Raw genomic sequence first — 24,347 nt, 5'->3', positions numbered from 1 at the left:
TAACACTTTACATGTTTGGGTGTTTGAAATGTCCTATTACTAATACCACCACCATAAAAAAAAGAAGAAAAAGAAGAAAACAAAATGACAACAAAAGACAAAGTAATAAAGTAGGATAAACAAACAAGAAAATAAGAGCAACAAAAAAAACAAACAAAAGAACTATGGCATGTATATATCCTAATTAGATCTTGTGCTGGAATCATTTTGGAAATGTGAATCATTTTGCTGGTATATGAACCCTTTCATGCGCTCATATAATCTGTTGTTCTTCAAATATCTGGAAAACTACTAAAACATTATTAGATTTATTGCTTCTCCTTTGTTTTAATTTTGCTTTTTTTTGTTTGTCTTATTTTTATTATGGCGTTATCTTTTGAAAGCTATGATGGTTCTGTATGTAACCCTGCATGTTAGAAATAATTCTGTTTGTATATCTATCTATTTATATATTTTTTTCCTCTTTCAGATTACATGGTTTAAACATAGTAAGATGCCTCTTGACTGAATCAATTTGAAAACACCCTTTGAAGTTTCAAGTATATTGAGATATATATATATATAAATATATTTATATATATATGTATATATATATATATATTTAAAACAGAATATGTTTGTACAGTTGTTTTCTTTCTGGCTTCTATTGGAAACCTTCCTTTGTGCCGATCTCACTTACCAAATAGAGGAGGCTCAAATTCTTGGAACATATGTTGGTGACATTGCGCTTGACATAAACTCACGAGGCATTTTCGTGTCTCGAGACCTCAGCTTAATTTCTTTTAGCCGCCTGCAGAAAAGTAAAGGCTCGCAGTTGTTTAATGTGACCAAGACTGGCAAACTATATACCAATCAAATACTGGATGCAGAGTCTCTGTGCAAGTACAACTCTGAATGTTTTAGAATGGTTGATGTTGCTATTCAAAAGGAAGAATCTTTTGTGAAAATAATTGAGGTAAAAGTAATCATTAAAGACATTAATGACAATCGTCCAGAGTTTCAGGAAAATCAAATCAACATCAAGTTTTCTGAAGACTACAGTAAGGGAGTAACAAGAACGATTCCTAATGCCATTGATAAAGATATGGGATCAGAAAATTCAGAGATTACTTATAAATTAAAAAAGAACAGAGATGAGCCTTTTAGCTTGTCTTATTCACGTAAAGAAGATGGCACCACCCAACTTGGGATTGTTTTAGAAAAGAAATTAGATAGAGAAGTAAAAGATACTTATAATGTGCAAGTCATTGCTCGTGATGAAGGATACCCACCCAAAGAAGGTGTTTTAAATGTTGAAATATCTGTCACTGATGAGAATGATAATTCTCCTATCTTTACACAGAGTGTTTACAATGTTTCCATTAGTGAAAACCACCAAAAAAGCCAGGCTGTAATCATTGCGTCAGCAAAAGATTTAGATTCTGGTAAGAATGGCAAAGTTGTCTATCGTTTCCATTCAAAAACAGCAAAACTAGCTATGGATTATTTTGAATTGAATAAAGAAACTGGAGAAATCTTTTTGAATCGACAATTTCCTTTTGATAAACAACAAACCTACAAGCTTTTCATCACAGCTAGTGATAATGGGAACCCGCCATTGAGTTCAACTGCAGTTGTGCTGGTTAATAAGATTGGCCACCAGAATACTGCACCAGCAATAGAAGTAAATTTTGTTTCCGAATCAATGAAAAACACAGCCACAATTTCTGAAGGAGTGAAAGTCGGTAGTTTTATTGCCTATGTTAAGGTTACTGATAATGATGTTGGACAGAATGGAGAGGTTACATGTGATCTCCGTCACAATAAACTGTTGTTGAAGAGTTTAGGGAGAATGAAATATAAAGTTGTGGTCAAAAAGTCTGTTGATAGAGAAAAGGAAAGTTTCATTGACTTTACAATAAGTTGCCAAGACAAAGGAGTACCTCCACAAAAGACAGAAAGAAAATTCTCTATTGAAGTAATGGACGTTAATGATGTGCAGCCAAAGTTTACTAAAAGTCAATTTAAGTTTTTAACCTATGAGAATGAAGAACCAAACTTTCCTGTCGGATTTATTAATGTTACTGACCCCGACATGGGCCTAGGAGGTCAACTCACTTATATTTTACTGAGTGACAATGAAAATATTCTTCCTTTTGTGATTTCTAATTTTGGATTTATTTCTACGACTCAGTCATTGGACAGAGAAGAAAAAGAGACTTATAAATTTAAAGTTTTTGTAAAAGACAATGGCAAACCTTCTTTGAATAATACAGAAAATGTGATTGTTGAAGTAATGGATGAAAATGATAATGCTCCTTATTTTACCTTTCCTAGTGTTAACCCTTTTAACCTTGATGTCCACTACCATCCTCAAAGTAAGAGTGAGATCACAGTTTTGAAAGCCTCAGATAGAGACAGACATGTGAATGCATTTCTCAGTTATGAAATAATCGGAGGCAATGAAAAACAGTTGTTTTCAGTAAAACCCTACACAGGTGTCCTATCTTACTCCCGTCCAGTTTACCAGAATGATGCAGGGTTATACAGTTTAACGTTTATTGTCAAAGACAGTGGCAGTCCCATGCGGTCAGCAACTACGACTCTGTCACTGATGTTGACCGTCAGCAACCAGACATCCAAAATGTTGGCCACTGCCCCCAAACATTTGGATGACACTATTCATATAAACCTAATGATCGTTATCATTGTGGCTGCTATTATTTTATCTGTGGCTATTGTCATTTCATTAGCAATATGCATCATTCAGAAGTACACTCAGAGAAACATTCTGTACAGTGATGTAGTTGGTAATACCAACTGTCCTGGAGAGAGGAAACAATCAGAGTACACCTGTGAACCTAATCATCCACAGTATGATGTCCCAGCAAGCATGGTTTTAGATCCAGGCTTAAATAAAGAGTCTAAAACAACCCTTCTGAAAAGGGACTCACAATATGGATGTAAAACGGATTGGAAAGGGTCAACTTCTAGAATGCCTCTCTCTGTGACACAAGGTTTAACACAGCAGGTGAGTCAGTTTTACTCTTCTTAGCTTTAGAAAAGTTTATATTTGAATAGTAACATAATAAAATATTGTACTGAACCATGTTAATACTTTGATTTTTATAATCTGTTTATTAATTTATTTTATCATTAAATTATAACTGTGTAGATATTAAAGTATATTGGTGATTCTGCTTGGGTGTGTGTGTGTGTGATTAAAAAAATGTTATCACTAAAGTACATTGGCATGTAGAGATGTTTGATAATTTTGTTGTGCTGGAAAAATGGAGTTGGTTAGCCTGGTAAAAACTATCTCTGTCCAGGCAATTGGGAAGATTAAAACTTAATCATGCATGAATTAAAAAGAAATTTTCAAACATACACAGTAGTACTGCTTCTTCTTGTGAGGCATATTTGCTTGCATTACATATTTACGGCTAAGTGAATGAAGTGTCATCTCTCCATCTTATTATAAGGTAGTGTGTAAATTGATGCTCCTTGTTTCAGTGTTACAAGCAACAAACTAATAAGACACATGTTAATAACTGAGTGATTCCACTACCTACATGAGAAATCAGTTGTACCACCACATGGTAAATATTTACAGTTAAATGGTCTGACCAACAATAGCAAAATGATAATGATATAGGTATTTGGACGGAATGAGACAATTTGGCTCATCTATCTATTTGGATGTTAGTGATTTGGAAGTGTTGACTGGCCATTGGACATGTTTTGGTCACAGTACTTTTTAGTGTGGGAGGCAAACATGCATCATGTGCATGTAGGAATGTATGCATAGAGATAGATAGATAGATAGATAGAGAGAGAGAGAGAAGAGAGAGAGAGAGAGAGAGATCAATTACAATTTATTCATTGAACATGAAAGACACAAATCACTTTCCCTCTCTTCATACACTTAAAGAGAAGTAAACTTACATAAACAGAGGAAGGGAGGAAGAGAAAGAACAAGAGAAACATTACAATGTCTAATAAGTCAGTACTGAATCAGTAACACCAAATACTACTACTACTACTACTACTACTACTACTACTACTACCACTACTACTACTACTACTACTACTACTACTACTACTACTACTACTACTACTACTACAAGTCATCCAACTTCAGTTGGTGACCTCAAGAGGTTCCAGAACTCCATAGTGTTTGCAAGTAGCAAAAGTGATTTCATGAATTGCCACATTTATTAACTAACAGTAATCAAAGTGTTGCCATAGAACTCTCAACTGACGGTCTGGCCCTGGGGGACAAATTCTCGATGTACAGTACCACGGATGTTGAACAAAACGATGAACATGCTCTTGATTGAGCTGTGGTTCTTCTGTTCCATCTTTGGTCATGGAGATGAATGGCTTTTCTAGTGTAACGACTGATGTTTCATCTCAGGGTCATTCCCATAGACCCAGCTCTTGTCACTGGTGATGATTCTTGACAAGAGGGATGGGGGTCATCAGAGATTTTGACAGACTTTGATGCAATGCTCTTTTGGCTCAGTGATCAGCAGGCAGGGGACAAACTTGGCAGAGACATGCTGCATGTTCAATTCAGATGTTAGGATTGCCTGCACAGACCCATACGACAGACCAACAACATCAGCAATATCGTTAATTGTCCTCTGATGGTCTTCATGCACAAGCTGATGAACTTTCTCCCCATTTCTGGGGGTGATGCTCATGGCAGGTCTTCCAGATAGTTCATTGTCTTCCAGGGATGTTCTTTCACTTTTAGAGTGCCTGTGCCACTTGAAACATTGTGTGCAACCCATTGCCTCATCGTTGTTAGCTTGCCAAAGCATGCTCAAAGTCTCTGTAACAGATTTCCCTAGTTTAACACAAAATTTCATGTTGGCTCTTTGTTCCAACTTTCTGTCAATGACAAAATCACAGACTACAACATACACTTGATCACAAAAACACAAATTTCACAATTTGTGAAGTAAACACAGCAATGTTGCTCAGCACACTGCCTCATGAAGGTCACTGCTAGCTCTTCATGTGCATGAAGCCATGCTGCCATCTGTTGGTGTACTACAGAACTAGTCCAGGAATCTTTTGATACCACCTAACTATGTGTCTAAGTGTGTTCCTTTCATTATCATCATTTTCATCATCATAGTCATTATTGCTATCAAGAACATCACTGCTGTTCATATTATCAACATCATCTTTACTTTTATTGTCATAAAAATTATCATAAACATCCTTATGTCATTGTTATAACTAGCATTATCAACATTATTCTAAAGAGGTTGGTTGATGTAATCGACACACACCCACTTCTCAAAATTGCTTAACTTGTGCTATGTTCATTATCAAAGCTGGACAAAATGCTTAGCAGCATTTCTCCTAGCTTTATGTTCTGGGTTTCGATGTTGATGAGATTGACTTTGCTTTCATCCTTTTGGGGTCAATGAAGGAAGTACCATTCAAGTGCTGGGGTTGGTGTAAATGACTAGACCTCTCCCAAAATTTCAGACCTTGTGCTTACATGCAAAAGGATTCTTCTACTTATTTCTATTATTAAAATTGTTACCATTGCCGGACAAAATGCCACTAAGCACTTTGCCTGTCTTTATGTATGCATAGAGATAGATAGATAGATAGAGTTCAAATTTTATCCCAGGTTAAGTTTGCCTTTCACCCTTTTGGGGTTGATGAAATAAATACCTGCTGAATGATGGCATCAACATAATCAACTAGCTCTTCCACCCAAAATTTCAGGCTTTGTGCCTATAATAGAAAGCTTTATTATCATTTCAACTTTTCCAAAAAGTGAGGATGGAGAAGAAAGTGCTCTTCTCCAGCAAATTTGTTTTGTATGTGTTGTGTTATATATAACTAATGTTACATATTATAGGGTCAAGCAGTGAATGTATAATGTGTGTGACTTGCGTACTATAAATGTGTGGTATTTGTGTAGAATGTGAGTTACTGTTGTTATAGTGTCAGGTAAGAATATACCTTGTACTGTTTTTTATGGGATGTTGATTATTTGGTGTAAATTGTGTTAATATATTTGGTGTTTATTGTATAGGATATGTGTTGTGTGTAAGGAGTATACCATTTGGATTGTGGTATCAAATTAAAACTAAGGTGGCGAGCTGGCAGAGATGTTAGTACACCGGACGAAATGCGTAACCATATTTCATTTGCCATTACATTCTGAGTTCAAATTCCGCTGAGGTTAACTTTGCCTTTCATCCTTTCGGGGTCAATTAAATAAGTACCACTTACGTACTGGGGTCGATGTAATCGACGTAATCCGCTTGTCTGTCCTTGTTTGTCCTCTCTGTGTTTAGCCCCTTGTGGGTAGTAAAGAAATAGGTATCAAATTAAAAGTGTCTGGCATAGTATGTGAGCTGTGGTGAGCAGATATTTTGAATTGTAATTTTAGGATTCTTATTGTGGTTCATTTGTTTTTGTTCATATTTTTATTTTATTCTACTTCGTGCTCCAATTATTGATGCAGTTTTTTTTTTTATTTTACTACCCAAGATTTTTTTTTTACTTCAATTTCAAAGTCATACTATTTTGAAAAATTTTTCACCTTTCAATCAGTGCTTTAGATAAGAGACCATGATGCTGCAATCCTATGATTGAAACAAGTATAAGATAAAATCTTGCTGCTTGTGGTTATACCATGCAAAATCAGACTTGCTGTTTCTTACTTTTAGCCCAGAGTTCTAGAACTTTTTTTTATTTGTCTTTCACTATAGCTCACTTCCTCTCTGGTGAGTCTTCTTAGATACAGCAATACAATGATCCCTCTCTCTCTCTCTCTCTTTCTCTCTCTCTCTCTCTCTCTCTCTCTCCATTGTTTCCTCTGCATGGTTTGGAATTCCATTTGTTTTTAATCTTTTCTTCAGTGTATTTTGCTTCCACTTTATACCTTATCATTATGTTACATACCTTTAGCTTTTACCTGTTTCGGTCATTAGGCTGTGGCCATGCTGGCAGGCACTACTTGAATAGTTTTAGTTGAACAAAATCGAACCCAATACTTATTAACTGCTAAGTTATGGAGACATAAACACACCAACACTGGTTGTCAAGTACTGGTGGGGGACAAATACAAAGACTTGAATGCTCACACATATACTCACACAAACACACATATATACACACAACAAGCTTCCACACAGTTTCCATCTACCAAATTCACTCACAAGGCATTGGTCAGCCCAAGGTTGTAGTAGGAGACATTTACCCAAGGTGTCCTGCAGTGAGACTGAACCCCAAGCACCAAGATTGCAAAGTAAGTTTCTTAAACAGTCATGCCTATTCCTCATATACAGAAAGGAAATTTTTTTTCTCCCCTTTTGTTTCTTTATTATACTTCAGAAACAAGCGATGGGAAGCTATTAGCTTCCCCTTCTAAATATTTTTTTTAGCCCTGTTGTTATGTTGTAATAGGCTTCTATTTGTATCAGGCTCCACTCTGCTTGTGGGTGTGGTAGGAATATTCGATCAATATAATTTTTTTTTGTCTTTCAGTGAGGGTGGGAGAGAAGACTTTAGGAAGCTATCAGTAGCTTCCTGATATTTCTGTCTCAGCTCTTCCATTCATTCTTTCTGTTGAAGCCCCAGTTTAAAATAGGGATTGCTAACATATTTGTACCCACAATCTTATTGTTAGCATTGAGTTGAGATTTTTTTTATCAATCTGACTTTTTTTTTAATAATTACTCTTCTCCAATTTTCCCCTTCATTTCTGCATGTTGCATTTTAAGTTTCATCAGTTCTTAAATATTTGTATGGATATCTCTGATGGTAGTTCTCTGACTCAGTGTCTGTTCAATTTTTATGTTTACAGTTTTAGTAGTTGATTTACTTTTTCATATAGAAGCTGTTGCATATTTGCTGCATCCCAGATTCCTTTTTGCTTGAATTTATAAACAATTTTTGGCGGGTTTTAACAACCAGCTAGATATTACACTTTGCAAATATTTTCCAGTCATCCACATAGAGGAGGCTGTATGTGTATATATGTATGTGTTTGTGCATGTAAACATACACACAGAAAATAACAGAGGCTCCAACACATGTGCACATAGTACAGTGTTGAGTTTTAGCATCATCATCAGTAGCAGTACATTCACCATCATCAGCACCATACTCATCATTATCATCAGCACTACTATCATCATCATCATCATAAAAGGAAAATATAGACAAACACTTATTAAATATTTAATCTTTGTTGTTCCCACTCCCACTTATATCACCGTTCTTTGACCTGTGGGGGGGGGGGTGGAGGCAGTTTTCCTATATCTTCTGTTGTACGTTGTCAGCAGACAACCAATATGGCACCTTGCGATGATTAGCAAACTTCCCTGATGGAACTATTGTTAGCAAGTCAAAAAGAAAAAAAAAACAAAAAAAGGTAAATAAATGAATAAAGTAAATGAAAATAAATGCAAAAAAAAACCCCAAAAAAAACTAATAATAAAAAAATTGGTTGCTGCAAACACCTTCTGTGAAGTCATAACGTTACCCAGAAATATTTCATCAATATTCTATATATTTTGATGACGGAATTTTTTGCTTATTTTCCTCTTACGCCCTTTGCAAATTACAACTATGTTTGAGATAAATATTCTGCTATTCCTGTCCACACACACACACACACACACACGCACACACGTCCCTTTTTCTTTTCTTCCTTTACCACCCCATTATATATTCATGATAAACAATGTCAAAGAAGTTCATTGATTAACTCAACACTATCCTTTGTGTGCATCTGTTAATGCATGTGTTTTTTTTTCTTGTATTTTCCTGTACGTGTGTATATATTTATGCATTGTCATAAATATATACACATGTATATACACTTGTATAATATATGTATATATTTATGAATAGTTATGTGTTTTTTATTTTGTACACACACATATATGTATGTATACAAAATAAAAATCATGTATAAAAAATTCATATAACAGTTCATAAATGTATGCATATCTTTTATACACACACACAAAATATGCATAAAAAATATAACTATTCAAATATATATACTTCTTCCACAGGTAATACACACACACACACACACACAATAATATACATTTATGTATATCTGTGTCCACTTATATTTATGCGTGAGCTTGTGTGTAATACTATATATATATATATGTAGATAGATAGATGGATAGATAAAGATATGATATACTCATGTCTACCTAAACGTGAACGTACTTGACGATATATGTGTATATAGAGACAAATATATTTATGTGTGCTCAAGTGTGTGTGCGTGTGTGTGTATAGATATATTTATGTATATATTTATTTATTTGTATAGTGTAAATGCTAGCGTGTTTGATTTGTAATCAAGAGATGTGTGGTTTGAATCTTCTTAATGGGTTTGCTGCTTTTATTCAACCACAAATTGTTGTTGATATGCACTGACACCCTTGTGACCCACCATTTACATACACACCCACATCTATACATATATAGACATAATACATTGTATTATATCATGATATTTTATTATTTTAATATATGATAATATAGTATAATTTATTCCCTTTATATATATTTAAGCTGGTGTAGTTGTGGGGTTAAGGAGAAATTTTGCAATTATTTCATTTTGTGCTCAATCCCATTGCATGGCACTGTGGGTGAGAGTATTCTATGGTAGCCTCTGGTTGACCAAATTCTTGTGAGTGAAATTTGTTTGATGGACGCTATAAGAAAGTCAGATTCTGGGGCTGTTTCTGTTCTCTTGTGGCAGGTTTAATCCATTGCCATTATCTAGTTTTGGGGTACCATAGCAGAGTCCATTCTCTTACAAGCAATTTGACCAGGTTTCTTGTCTAATATAACTTCTCCCATCTCCCTCCACTTTTGGAGGCTCTGAAAGGGGCAAACTTGCTGCTCTCCTTCCTAAGTATCCCCCACCCAACTTTTGTCAGTTTATTGAAGTATATTTTAAAATTATATTTTTGTTTGTTCACCTGTCTGTCCATATGACTGTGTCTGTGTATAAAATGTGCTTGTATAAATTTGCTGTGAAATGAATTCGATGGGTTTATCTCAAATTCTTTGCAAAATGCCATAGGTAATGTAAAAAAAACTATTTTTGGAATCATTATTGTTTGTGAATTTTGACTCATTCTTGCAATTCTGCTGAGAAAATAACATGCTACGGGATGTAAGAAATACTACTTAGCTCATGTGTGTAAGCTAATGGAGCAAATTGTTTTTTTTGCTGTATCACAGAGCATACACATTTGTATTTCTAGCAGAATGGTAATTTGTCACAGGAATTGCCACCTGAGTTCACTTTGCTACCATGTTGTTCTGGGCTTGATTTCAATGCATGGCACCATAGGCTCATGTTTTCTTCTGTAACGTTTTTATGGACCAATATTTTGTGATTGGGAATCAGTAGACAGAAACTGTGTAGAAGCCCTTCATATATGTGAAAGAGAAGAGAGTGAGAGCATGCATTTATGTGTTTGATACAGTACTGCCAATTAAAGCTAGTATTATTTAAAAAAAAAAATAATCTTAATCACTCGACAGAAATAGTTCAATATAACAACTAGTTAAACACCAGACTGAAATTGGTACTTGAGAGGGTCCAGTAAAACCTTCTAAGGTAGTGCCCCTAGTATAGCCACAGATACTAAAGTATGGGAATTTCCAAGCAAAGCTTCTAGATGCTTGAAGAATCCCAGTGATCCTGCTCCTAATAAGGAACAGATGACCATTACTCTGAAAGAGAAAAGAATGAAACTTTGAGCCCTGTCAGAACTTAGGCCCAAGCCCTTTGCTCACTCTGGAGCATAGGCCACTGATGAGTTTTCTCCACTGTTCTTGACCCAAGAGTGTCATTTCTGCTTTTCTCTAGTTGGGTCCCTACTTTTTCAGTTGTGTTCTTTTGGATTTTGCTGCACTGCATCATATGTTTCCCTGGTGGAAGACATTGATAATGACAAGTACTTAACCCTAGTGGGTCATCTGGGTACTGCAGCCATGCACCATATCTTGGGCAAGAAAGCTTGGCAGAGCCCATCCCTCTTCAGGCTAAACTCATTTCTACATCTGAGTGAACTGGAGCAATGTGAAGTGATGTGTTTTGCTCAAGAACACAATACATTACCTGGTCCATGAATTGAAACCAGAATCTTACAATTGCTGTTTGAACTCTCTAACCACTAAGCCACATGCTTCCACACAGAAGATACTATTAGCTTTGATTTATCATCAGTGCTTCTGTGTCTTTGCTTTTTCCTGGTAAGCGTATTAACCTTAAGAAAACCCATTTTAATCTCTAGGAAGAGGTAGTTCATATTAGTTTGGCCTCTATCCTTTGATCTATCCAGCAGTGGAGGCCCTACCAAGAGCTTGCACTCCTCTGTCATAGCTTTCAGGGTCATTGAAATACACAAACCACTACACTGCAACAAAGACTGAACCTTGTAGTGAAGTAAACTTAGCGGAGAACTATGAAATTGGTTAAAATTTTGCCGTTCTATAGAGAACAGTTCGTATCCTTCTGTGAACTGTTGACAACCAGACTTTTTAATCAAGAACTGATAAGATGCTGTCTTTATATATGCGATTATTTTACCACAGAACAGTAGCTTCTCCCAAAGTCTATTTGCTGATGACTTCATTATCTCAAATGAATTCTAAAATACTGTCAACTGAAAAAACAAGTTTGGTTCACTTTGTATCTGGGCAAACATTTGGCTTACCATGTATAATAATAATAATATACATCGTTATCATCTTCAGCAACAGTAGTGGTAGCTCAGCTCCATTTCTATGCCTGCTTTTCTACACTTGTCTGAGTGGCCAGGTCTTCTCTAAGTTTCTTATCATTTGTTGCATTCCTTCATCTCGTTTGTGAGGTTCAGCAACTGGAGATCAGCATTCGCCACTTCTGCCCATGTCTTCCTTGATCTTCTTCTCATACAATTTCCTTCCAATTCAGTCTTCTGGCACTTCTTTACCCATCTATTATCATCCATTTGGTAACTTCAAAAGCTGGTACCAATGCAGCTGACCCTCTTACTGCATCTGATTGCTTTTTGTCCCAGCTTATGTTTCAGGCCACCTGTATTGAGTCACTCATCTACCATAACATGTTCAATTGAACATACTCTATTTCTCCGATGCCAGTGCTGCCTCGACTGGCTCCAGTGCCGGTGGCACATAAAAAAGCACCATCCGAACGTGGCCGTTGCCAGCGCCGCCTTGGCTGGCTTCCGTGCCGGTGGCATGTTAAATTCTCCAACCGATCGTGGCCGATGCCGGACCCCCCTGGCACCTGTGCAGGTGGCACGTGAAAAGCACCCACTACACTCGCGGAGTGGTTGGCGTTAGGAAGGGAGCCCCTGGCTTCCCAGACCCCGGTCGAACCGTCCAACCCGTGTTAGCGCGGAGAATGGACGTTTAAACGATGATGATGATCATTCACGTCTCCTTTGCACTCAATAACCTGTGTTACTGCCATGCAGCATCAGAGTTCACATACAAACAATGTGTAATCTATCCTTTTCTCAGTAAGTTCATGGTACTGAATATGAACGACGGTAAAAACAACTATTCAGTGTAGTGGTCACCAATTCTCCGTGTTGGATGGGATTCTTCAGGTATGTAGACGCTTTCTTTGGAATGTTGCATTCTTTAGTATCTGTTGGAGACTGAAATTGATTTTAGACACATGTTGGGATTATGTGGGTTGAAGCCATAGAAGTTGTGAATGTAACAACCTTGGACATTCGTAACCCAGAAATTTCGTTCTCTCTAACAGAATGGATTTCTTGAATGTACTAGTGTGGATATGGAACAACCACCGCGAGTAATCCATATTGTACCTAGATAAAGTTTTCATTAAGTCAGTGGACAAAGTATGGTATTTATATGTTAAGCTGGTTGGCTACACAGGTCACAAATTTGTGATCTGCAGGGTCAACTTTGACGGCTCATAGACATGACCTGGTTACTGGGATATGTTGATATCTTCTTAGTAGGCAGAGGTTACATTTTTCAGATTTGTGTGTTATTCAGGTGGCATTTAACACGGCAAATCCTCAATAACCAACGGTGTGGTGTCCTGAAGAGAACAATTTGAATATATTTGATAATGTTCAGCACAGAACAGGTGATGAAAAGGAATAGATTAAAGAGATAGAAAATTAGAAGAGGCAATAAGGGAAGGCATTAGGAGTGATTATGATCTTCAAATATTTCTTCAGTGTGAAACAAAAACTGCATTCCCAAAACCAAGGTTGTGCACTAAAATATGAGAGAATGAAAGCCATTTGCATGGTGAGCAGGTGTGTTCTTTGTTTGTTAGGGAAAATGTTTTTTGCCTCTTCGACAGAATGGCAATCCTATTTTAAGCAAAGACTAAACCTAACTTCTCACTCTCTACCTGCTGGGCAATATGGTTGTTAGCAATCTATAACAGTTATGAAGGTGGTGAGCTGGCAGAATCATTAATGGAAAACATGCTTAGTGCAATGGAAAACATTTCTTCCAGCTATTTACATGCTGAGTTCAAATTCTGCTCAGGTCAACATTGCCTTTCATCCTCTTGGGGTTGATAAAATGAAGTACTAGACAAATACTGTGGTTGATGGAATCAACTTGCCCTGTTCCCCTCGAAATTGCTGTGTTACTACCAAGCAGCATCAAAGTTCTTATACAAGCAATGTATAATCTACCCTTTTTAAACAATCTATAAAGCAGGGAAGAGTGATAGCATTTTTGGTGAAACTCTTGAGTATAGATGAAATTGAAATAGCTGGTCTATTCCAGAGGATTTTCAGATTGAGTACTATGGATAACCTCCAGAAAGACTTGGATTGGCAATACCGCTAGGTATAGAGCAATACTGCCAGACAAACTTCTTAGCAGCAAACTTCTGTCGTAATGTTTTGAATTCAAATTCCGCTGAGGTCCACTTTTGCTTTTCGTCCTGTTGGGGTCGATAAAAAAGAAAGGTACAAGTTGACTTACCCCCTCCCCCAATATATTGCCGGCCTTGTGCCAAAATTTGAAATCATCATCATCATCATCATTAATGAAAAGTGGTGAGCTGACAGAATTGTGATTGTGTCAGATAAAATGCTTGGCAGCATTTCTTCTGACACTTTGTGTTCTAAGTACAAATACCTCTAAGGTCAACATTGCTTTTCATCCTTTCAGGGTCAATAAAATAAAGTACCAGACAAGTACTCGGATTTATGTAATCAACTATCCCACCATTGAGAATTACTGGCATTGTGCCAAATTTATAAAGAGTTATTATTGCTGATATAAGTCTTTTTTCCTCTTTCTTTTTTTGCATTTACAGTAGGGCACATTGCCACTTTAATTGATCCTGTTTTATCTCGCAGTTCTATATTTAAGAGATGAGGAATTTCGTATATTTTTTACATTATTTACAGTTGATGGATATTTGCCCTCATCTTGTTTGTTGTTAATACAATGTTTCTGCTGATATACCCTCCAGCCTTCATCAAGTGTCTTGGGGAAATTTCAAACCTGGGTTCTCATTCCTAAGGTATTTTTCAATGTTATTATTATTCAAGTTACTAGCTAGAATCAAACTCAAAATCTTGGGGTTAGTAGCCTGCGCTCTTAACCACTATGCCATATGCCCAGGCATATGGTGTAGTGGTTAAGAGTGCGGGCTACTAACCCCAAAATTCCGAGTTCGATTCCAGGCAGTGACCTGAATAATAATAATAATAATAATAATAATAATAATAATAATATCGAAAAATGCCTTAGGAATGAGAACCCAGGTTCGAAATTTCCCCAAGACACCTCATGAAGGCTGGAGGGTATATCAGCTGGAACGTTATGTTAACAACAAACAAGATGAGGACAAATATCCGTCAAATGTAAATAATGTACTGTTTTATCTTGTCTGAGACTTTAAACTCTGTGCTCTTACCTCAACACTCTTTCCCATATCTTCCTTGATCTCCCTATTTTCTTTTGCTCTGTCAACATTCTTGGTGATGGTCTGAATGCTGCATTTCATATTCTGCCATTTATTGTATATTTAACCTATCAGTGTATGGTAACATGTATATGTTTATCCTTGCATGTCTGCATGCATGTATATTAGTGTGAGTGTATGTGTGTGCTAACACGCATGCATTTATGAATGTATATAGATAATTATATCTAAATGTTTACAGACCTTAATACTTACATCTACACATTACTACATACACACACACACACACACATACACAGTATCACTTTTAAACACAGTACAACTCACATTTACACACATTACTACATATACACACATTTTTCCCTGTACAGATGGAGAATTGGCAGGATTATAGGAATGTTGGACAAAAATGCTCTGGCACTCTGCACTCAGAGTTCAAATCCTATTGTGGTTAATTTTGCTTTCGACCTTTTGGGGTTGATAAATTAAGTTCTAATCCAGGGCAGTGCATTGACAGAACTGAAGAACATTGGACCAAATGCCTTTCAGTGTGTGTTTTGGCTCTTTGCACCTGAGTTCAAATCCTGACAATAAGTACAATCTACATAGGTTGTAGACTTAATCCTAATCCATCTCTCAGCTTAACACCTCTGCCTCACCTTGGGGTGCTTTTAACAGAGTACTCTCTGTTGCAAGCATTTTCACTTGATCTCTAGTTTAAGGATACACGATGCATTCTTCCTTTCAACTAGTTCTGTAAAAGGTCTTGGACACTGCCTTCCCTCATAATGAAAAGACCAAAAAAGAACAACAAAAGCGAAAGTGCTCTTTTAGGGATTATGAATTGGTGCTAATTGACAGTTTAAAATTTACAGCAATTTACTTATGGATCAAATTAAACTTAACAGTTAATGACATTAACTTACATAAAAGGTGTTTACAAAAAAAGAAAAAAATGGGGAAATTAGAATTTATAATGAAATTAAATTTTAAATGATTTTAGACTCTTTATTCTGTCTTTTGCCTTTGCACTATCATATTCCTTCATTGTTTTCAAACCATTTGTTTTGTTTTACATCTGGGTTTTTTTTTAGTGAAGCTGAACATTATAAATAAATAAATAAAAATGAGTGTAGTGGGGGGGGGAGGTGAAAACCCTGTTATAAGCTGGTAATAAAATCCTGTGTATAAAGCAATGGATCATATGTATTTACTGACTATGAATCCTGTATACTGGCGAATGATGATGATGCTGGTAATAATAACAACAATAATAATGATAATAATAATAATAATGAATGTAATAATGATAATAATATAAATGATAAATGCAAGAAAAAAAAAAAACAATGAAATAAGAGGGATGGTGGGGATGGCAGTGGTGGGCTTGTGGTGGTGGTGGTGGTGGTGGTGGTTGTGGTGGTTGTGGTAAAAAGCCAGGAGAGTGACATTTATGAATAGGCCTCAACTGACGTGAAAAGATAGCTAAGCAAGACAGCAGAAGGTGATTTATCTGTAGTTTGTGTGTATGAAGACAATTTCACTGGTGCGAGTAGTGCCGTACTGTCATGCAAATATGTTGGGATCGGTTTTGTGGCCAGTTGCATTTTATCCCATCCATCAGATGTGTTTTGTTTCGAAAAGCTTAACACTTTTCAGTTGGGCTTAAACATCTTTTTTCTTTTTTTTTTTTACAACTCCATATTGATTTATATTTGTTTTTTTTGAGTGGTGCGTGTGTGTGTGTTTTTCTTGTTTTCTGTTGGTTTTTTTTTTTTTGTAAGGAAGGGGGGCAGGGTTACTTTACTTCAAATATCTATATATTTTTATCCTGTCTTATCTTCTTTTTTCTTTATTATTTTGTTTTGTTATGGCCTTTCACTCATATTTAAAAAAATATATTTCTCTATACACACAGTACAAGTCGTATGTATATACATAGAGAGACATACATTCATGTATGTATGTGTGTGTATATATATATATATATACATACACATACACATACATTTATGCATATATACATACATACCTTCTCACGTACATATATACAAACACATGAGCATACATGCACGTATACACAAATATGCAAATATGAACATTTACATATGAATATACATAAATGCAAATACATACATCAACATAGAAATATGAATACACACGCACACACACACACACACATATACACATATACACACAGAAACAATCATAATTATGCATATGCACACACATGATATATAATGTTTTTTAATCTTGCTTTCTTTATTGTTATATAGGCTATAAAACCTAAACCATATTTCCAAAAGATATATACACACACACGCGCATATTTATTTATATATTTACGGCTTCCTTTTTTTACAAAAGTGTATAACCACCGCACACAATACTGTCAAGTTATACAACTTGATGTTTATAATTTTTTTATCTTTTTATCTTATTTTTTATCTTGTACTTTTATTATTTGTTTTTTAGTTATTTATTTTTGCCATGGCTTCCTCTATAGATTTTTTCCCCCCTCTGTTGAGTATAGCTGAAATCTAATAAACTAGGCTTCTCTCATAGGTTGCCAGATGTCCACTGTGTGGTTCCCTTCAAGAAATAATAGACTAGTCTTAACTCAAGGGATACAAAGGCCTGTCTATTATCTGGAGAGGGGGTGAATGGATGACTGGGAAAGTACACACAACAAGATTTTTAAAAAATGTAAAAAAACAGAAAATGGTGAGTGGTAGGCTGGAAAGAAGAAATGATTATAAAGTTTCTGAATTGTGACAAGAAGCTTTGTCAATACTAACGCATGCACACACACAAACACACACAAGCAACAAGACATAATACATAAAAAAGTATGATTTAGATAAAGTGTTTTCTAATATTCTCAGCTATGCAAGCGTTTTTGTTGTCTGTCTATCTCTAGTTGTTGTCCAGAAGAAAGATAGAACAGCAGAACAGTTTCTATGAACTCTGTTGGCTTTTATGAAGTGTCATAAAACACTACACTTTACATACTGAAGCTAGCAAATATAATTATATTATAGAACACATGCACACACGCACACACACACACACGCACATGCACACACACACATACACACACATGCACATAAATGAAGAAATAAAACAACAACAGATTATGGGTTAAAACAAAACAGTTGGCCACAAATGCAGTAGTAGTATTCCAGTCCAGTTATGTCCTTGCATGTCGTTGCTTGGAATAAAAAACGAATAATAGTGAGAGCAGGCATGGCCATGTTGTTCAGGAGTTCACTTTGCCTGCACATGGTTACAGGTTCAATTCCACTGCAAGGCACTTTTAGTGTTCAAGTTGATCAAAACTTTGTAAATGGAAGCTTATGAGAGAGAGACCATTGATTTTTTTTGTGGGGTTGGAAGACAATTCTTTGACTGGTTTAAAATCTAACTCTTAGCAACTTTTTATAGAACCCTCTCTGTTGTAAGTGTTTGTCTCAGGTCATTAGTATGAGTTCAAATTCTACCTAGGTCAGCTTGGTCTTTTATCCTTCTGGGATCAATAAATGAAATACCACTCCATGCTGGTGCAGCCTTCTTTCCATTCAATTGTTACATCCTGGATGTACTACAGGGTCAGGGATGAGAGGGAGCCAAGAGGTTATTTGTGTCTACTCACAATTGTATGGGTTCCTAAAACTATTAGTGAGAACATCATACCTGCTGTCGAGTCATCTTTGATTATAAGTAATGGTAAACAATAAAGGAATGGTTAGAACACAATGAGATAATAAGTAATAAAATGATGGCAAATAATAATGTGAAGACTGGTGATGGTAGGGGTGTTGGAGTGAACTGTTCTATTACCATCTCTTGTTACATAGCATAATGCAAGATATGCATGTTGGGTGACAAAAGGTTATTCTTGTGGCATATACAAATCCACACAACTCAAGTGCTACCCCTTGTTACACAAACAGAGACGTTGAGTATTAGATGAACTGAAGCTAAGAAACAGGAAGAACTGTAGATGGTCGTGAGAGCAGAACCTATAAGAATGGGATTCAACCAGTAAACGATCTGTAGAGCAAGGGAGGGCTCCTTGACAATCTGCCAGACCCCTTCCTAAAGACAAAAATAACCACACATCATTTGACTTTAGGGAAAAACACCACTCCTGGTGCCCCAAAGCAATTTGCTTTCCCAAATTATCAGTATTCTCTTTCTCAATCTTCATTACAACTACTATTTAAATGAAAGGTTCTTTACGGCTTCTTAGCTGTCTTTTTTCCACAAATTCCATTCATTTGGAGTGCTTGGCACTTCCTTATACAAATGACATCTTCCATACATATCACAAGCATGTACCAATGCAGTTTTCTCTTTCACTTGTGAACTGTATTTAAACTTCTGGTATATCCGTCATTACTCTTAGCTTATTTGTGCCCCATTATTCATGCAAACTAACATTACACCTCCAAAAGAACATACGCCATGTATTAATTTCTGTCTTCACAAAACCTCTCCAATCAAGGTTTACATTTTACCACCATGCAGTACTGTAATTTTCCTTTCACTCTGAGAGAAATCCTTTTGTTATCAGAGATATCTCCCTGAATTCTTGAATCTTTTTTCTTTTTCTGGTTTTGTACTTGCACACATACAACTTCCTGGCATGCATATAACTTGATATATATATGCAGTTATATTTGTGTGTGTATGTCTATATATGTATATATATATATATATATATATAAGAAGGAACCACTATGTGGAAGCCCTTATGCTAGAAAGAGATCCACATAGGTCTCAACCACTAAGAATTGTTCTCCAGAAAAATTTAGCAAACCAGAAACGTAAGCGAGCAAGACAAATGAAAAGTAACAAAAATATAGATTAATCCATTTTTTTCATTTGTCTTGCTTGCTTACGTTTCTGGTTTGCTAAATTTTTCTGGAGAACAATTCTTAGTGGTTGAGACCTATGTGGATCTCTTTCTAGCGTAAGAGCACATGTGTTTGAAAAGATTTTGAAAGGTAGATTGTATGATGCATGTGTGCGAACTGCCATGCTTCACAGTAGTGAAACATGGGCCATGACTGCAGAGGACATGCGTAGACTTGAAAGAAATGAAGCTAGCATGATCCATTGGATGTGTAATGTCAGTGTGCATGCACGACAGAGTGTAAGCACCCTGAGAGAAATGCTGGACATAAGAAGCATCAGATGTGGTGTGCAAGAGCGACGCTTGTGATGGTATGGTCATGTACTGCGGATGGATGAGGAGAGATGTGTGAAGAAGTGCCGCTCCCAAACAGTTGAAGGAATCAGGGGGAGAGGTAGACCCAGGAAGACATGGGATGAGGTAGTCAAGCATGACCTCAGAGCGTTGGGCCTCACTGAGGCAATGGCGAAGGACCGAGATCACTGGAGATGTGCTGTGACTGCAAAGACCCGGGCTACTTCCGGTACCAGTTCCGCATAGCCCCTGCCCATTCAAAGTACCTTGGATCCCAGAACGTCTCGCTGTGCTTGAGGAGACCTGTTGAGTCAAGTGCATGTACATGAACATCGAAACAAATATCAATGGAAATTGTAGTTGTGATACCTGTGCCGGTGGCACATAAAAAGCACCATCCGAACGTGGCCGATGCCAGCGCCGCCTTGGCTGGCTTCCGTGCTGGTGGCACATTAAAAGCACCAACCGATCGTGGCTGATGCCAGACTCACCTGGCACCTGTGCCAGTGGCACGTAAAAAGCACCCACTACACCCGCGGAGTGGTTGGCATTAGGAAGGGCATCCAGCTGTAGAAACACTGCCAGATCAGACTGGAGCCTGGTGCAGCCCCTGGCTTCCCAGACCCCGGTCGAACCGTCCAACCCGTGCTAGCACGGAAAACGGACGTTAAACGATGATGATGATATATATATAATCAGAGCACATGTGTTTGAAAAGGTTTAATGAAAGTGCTCACACACTAGGAAAAATTTCTTCCTGAAAATGGTTAGTAACATCCTCGTACCAGATTTCATAACAATTTTTTAAAAAATTACTGAAACAAAAAATCATCTTTACACTTCAAAAGTTGTATTAAATAATCCTCATAGACTTTCAAATATATATGTGTGTGTGTGTGTGTGTGTGTGTGTGTGTGTGTGTGTATGCACACACACACACACACACACATTCCTAAGTCCATATCCACTCGCTCAGGTATACTCATGTGCATATATAACTTTCTACAAATGCATGAAAGGGAACAATACCCATATCAAGACAAAATGCGATTTTAGAATCTTTTCTGTTTGACTCACACATTCCAATTCCTTTAATTTGGTTCCAATTAATTTCAAATTTGGTGTGTTGTAGCTTTATATGCTAATTATTGAAATGAATTACTTTTTTGCCATAAATCAATAGATATAACATTAATGGCTTATGAAGTTTACAAATTTTGGAGTAATTTTAGCCAATCGAAAGCTACAAACATATTGATACCTGTTTCCATAGCAACAAGCCAAGCTATATAGTCTGCTTCACCTGTGTTTTTTTTTGTGTGAGAAATGGATATTTTCAGTTGCTGTCCTGTCACTACCTCATTTTCATAATTTTGAACTGTGTTTACCTCGACCTTTTTAACTCGAATAGAAGTATGACCCCAGCCAACTCATTTAACCTCTTGAATATGATGGAGAAATTGTTATTCTGAGGAGAACAGTAAACCACAGCATTGAGTTTATTAACTCAAAAGATGCTACCCACAAGCAACAAGTGGAAAGCACATGGGCCAGTGTAAAATGAGGTCATAAATGAGGCTGGGGAACTCATTGTTCTATGGTTGATTCCTATCGCTGTGAGTTTATGTGGTGCAGGAGATACAAAAATTGTAAGTTGTTTGATAGTCACCAAGAGTGCATTGTAAACTTTCATTTTTTTAATATTAACTACAAAAAATGTATTGTAACTTTTTGCTAAAAAAACAATAAATATTCATTGAGGAGTTTTTATTCGTTATATTGTTTATATGCCTGTTCCAACATTTCACATGACTTTATCCATTAAAACTTATTTTATTGTTATTGGATGTTTTGTTATTGTAATGTTGTCATCATGCACAAAATGCCAGCTTCAAAATTCTGTTTTCTGATTGGGTAAAACTAATCAAACTTTAAAACTCTGTAACATTTTTGTAAAATTTTTCTGAAATGAGTGAATAACAAACACAGATCTAGTATGAAAAATTACATCGATACACCAAATTTGAAAATTTTCACTTAATTTGAAAATTTCGAAAAGTGTGAGCCAAACAGAAAAGATCCTAAATGTTATATGTATGTTTGTTTGTATGTGTATTTGTTTTATACTCATCAGTGTATTTTACGTATGTTAATGAATATTTATACATATATTTAAGTGCAGGTGTGGCTGTGTGGTAAGAAGCTTGCTTCCCAACCACATAGTTCTGGGTTCAGTCCCACTGTGTGGCACCTTGGGCAAGTGTCTTCTACTATAGCCTTTAGCTGACCAAAGTCTTGTGAGTGGATTTGGTAGACAGAAACTGAAAGAAGCCCGTCAATTATATGTATATGCTTGTGTGTCTGTGTTTGTCTCCCTACTATTGCTTGACAACTGATGTTGGTGTGTGTGTATGTACCTGTAATTTAGTGGTTCGGCAAAAGAGACCGATAGAATAAGTACTGGTTTTACAAAGAATAAGTCCTGAGGTCGATTTGTTTGATTAAAGATGGTGCTCCAGCATGGCTGCAGTCAAATGACCAAAACAACTAAAAGAATAAAAGAAAATACATCCATGTATATATTTGTGTGAGCATACAGATTTAGGTGTTTTAATTTGGGTGTGTGTGTGTGTTTATGTATATATATATATTTATATACACACCTTCTACTAGTCTTTCTGTCCGTATATGTGTGCCCATGTATTGTTCCCTCATATTTTCTATAATCTTCTGCTACCTTACTATTTCTACTTAATTATACCTTCAATACACGTCGGTTACAAAACATTCATAAACTTACCAACTTTTTTCTCCCCCCCCCCCTTATATAACCCTTATCAGTCACTTCCTCGTTCTCTCTGGCCTCCTTTTTGCCAATTCTCTTCTTTGCTTTTTTTCTCCTTCCTCAACCTCACCTTTCTCTGTCTTGCCTTAATTCAATTACCTGTCCAATATCGCTATCATTTCTTCTTTCTCTTTTTTTCTTTCTTTCATTTGCAATGTTATAGATTTTTTGCACACTTATTTATTTATTTAATTTCTCATTTATTGCTTTATTTTTATGTATCCCTTATTATAATCTCAACTTTTAAATACCCAATTTGCAATCCAATTATTCCATTTAATTATTAATTAATCATTTGCAATTCCTAATTTTCTGGATATATTCTTCCCATTTTCCTTCGCTTTTACACAAGGTTTTTTTAAATTTTATTATTAAATATTTATAAATTCCACCATTAAGTTCTATCCCCCCCTACTCACTAGTAGCAAGACTATTATGTTTCTGAAAATCAGTCACCCAATCAAATTTAATTGCTTATTTGTTGAATTGTATTACATCATATATTATATTACATGGACCATCAGAATTTCTATTTTAGTATGATCACACAACTGTCCAACAAACAGTAGCTTGAAACTCCGAGTAATAGTTTGTGGAGATTTTTTTCGGCTTTAATAAAAACTATATGTGTGTGCATGTGTGTGTGTGTCTATCTATCTATCTATCTATCTATCTATCTATCTATCTCTCTCTCTCTCATATATATATATATATATATATATATATATATATATATATATCATCATCATCATTGTTTAGCGTCCGCTTTCCATGCTAGCATGGGTTGGACGGTTCAACTGGGGTCTGGGAAGCCAGAAGGCTGCACCAGGCCCAGTTTGATCTGGCAATGTTTCTACGGCTGGATGCCCTTCCTAATGCCAACCACTCCATGAGTGTAGTGGATACTTTTTACGTGCCACCGGCACAGGTGCCAGACGAGTCTGGCAAACGGCTATGATCGGATGGTGCTTTTTATGTGCCTCCGGCACGGGGTCCAGGCGTGGCTGGCAACGGCCACGAACGGATGGTGCTTTTTACGTGCCACCAGCACGAAAACTATCTATCTATATATATATATATATATAATATATATATATATATATATATATATATATATATATATATATATATATATATATATATATATATATATATATATATATATATATATATATATTATATATATATACACACACACACACACATGCATAATGCAATTTTATATTTTATTTTTACCTGTTGATTAACATTATTTATTCATATATATTCATTCATTCTTTTTCTCATGAAACAAATTTAAAATGTCCTTGATCACATCCAAACTACTTCCATTGGAATCTTGATAA

At 36.1% G+C, this 24,347-nt stretch overlaps 1 protein-coding gene across 8 annotated transcripts in view; it reads left to right on the top strand.

Moving 5' to 3' along the window:
- The window catches only part of LOC115219532 (protocadherin beta-15), a 111,475-nt gene that overhangs the window by 31,084 nt on the left and 56,044 nt on the right, over positions 1-24,347 (top strand). For all 8 annotated transcript variants that reach the window (XR_005001975.1, XR_005001976.1, XM_036509234.1 and 5 more), the window contains exon 2: positions 470-3,010. Coding sequence is in view for 6 of the 8 variants with exons in the window: in XM_036509234.1 (XP_036365127.1) it covers positions 614-3,010 (2,397 nt within the window). In the remaining 2 variants the exon portion in view is untranslated. The remainder of the gene's footprint in view (positions 1-469; positions 3,011-24,347) is intronic.

This window comes from Octopus sinensis, linkage group LG14 (assembly GCF_006345805.1).
Source record: "Octopus sinensis linkage group LG14, ASM634580v1, whole genome shotgun sequence".
NCBI classification, from domain to species: domain Eukaryota; kingdom Metazoa; phylum Mollusca; class Cephalopoda; order Octopoda; family Octopodidae; genus Octopus; species Octopus sinensis.
This window is presented reverse-complemented; position numbering and strand designations above follow the sequence as displayed.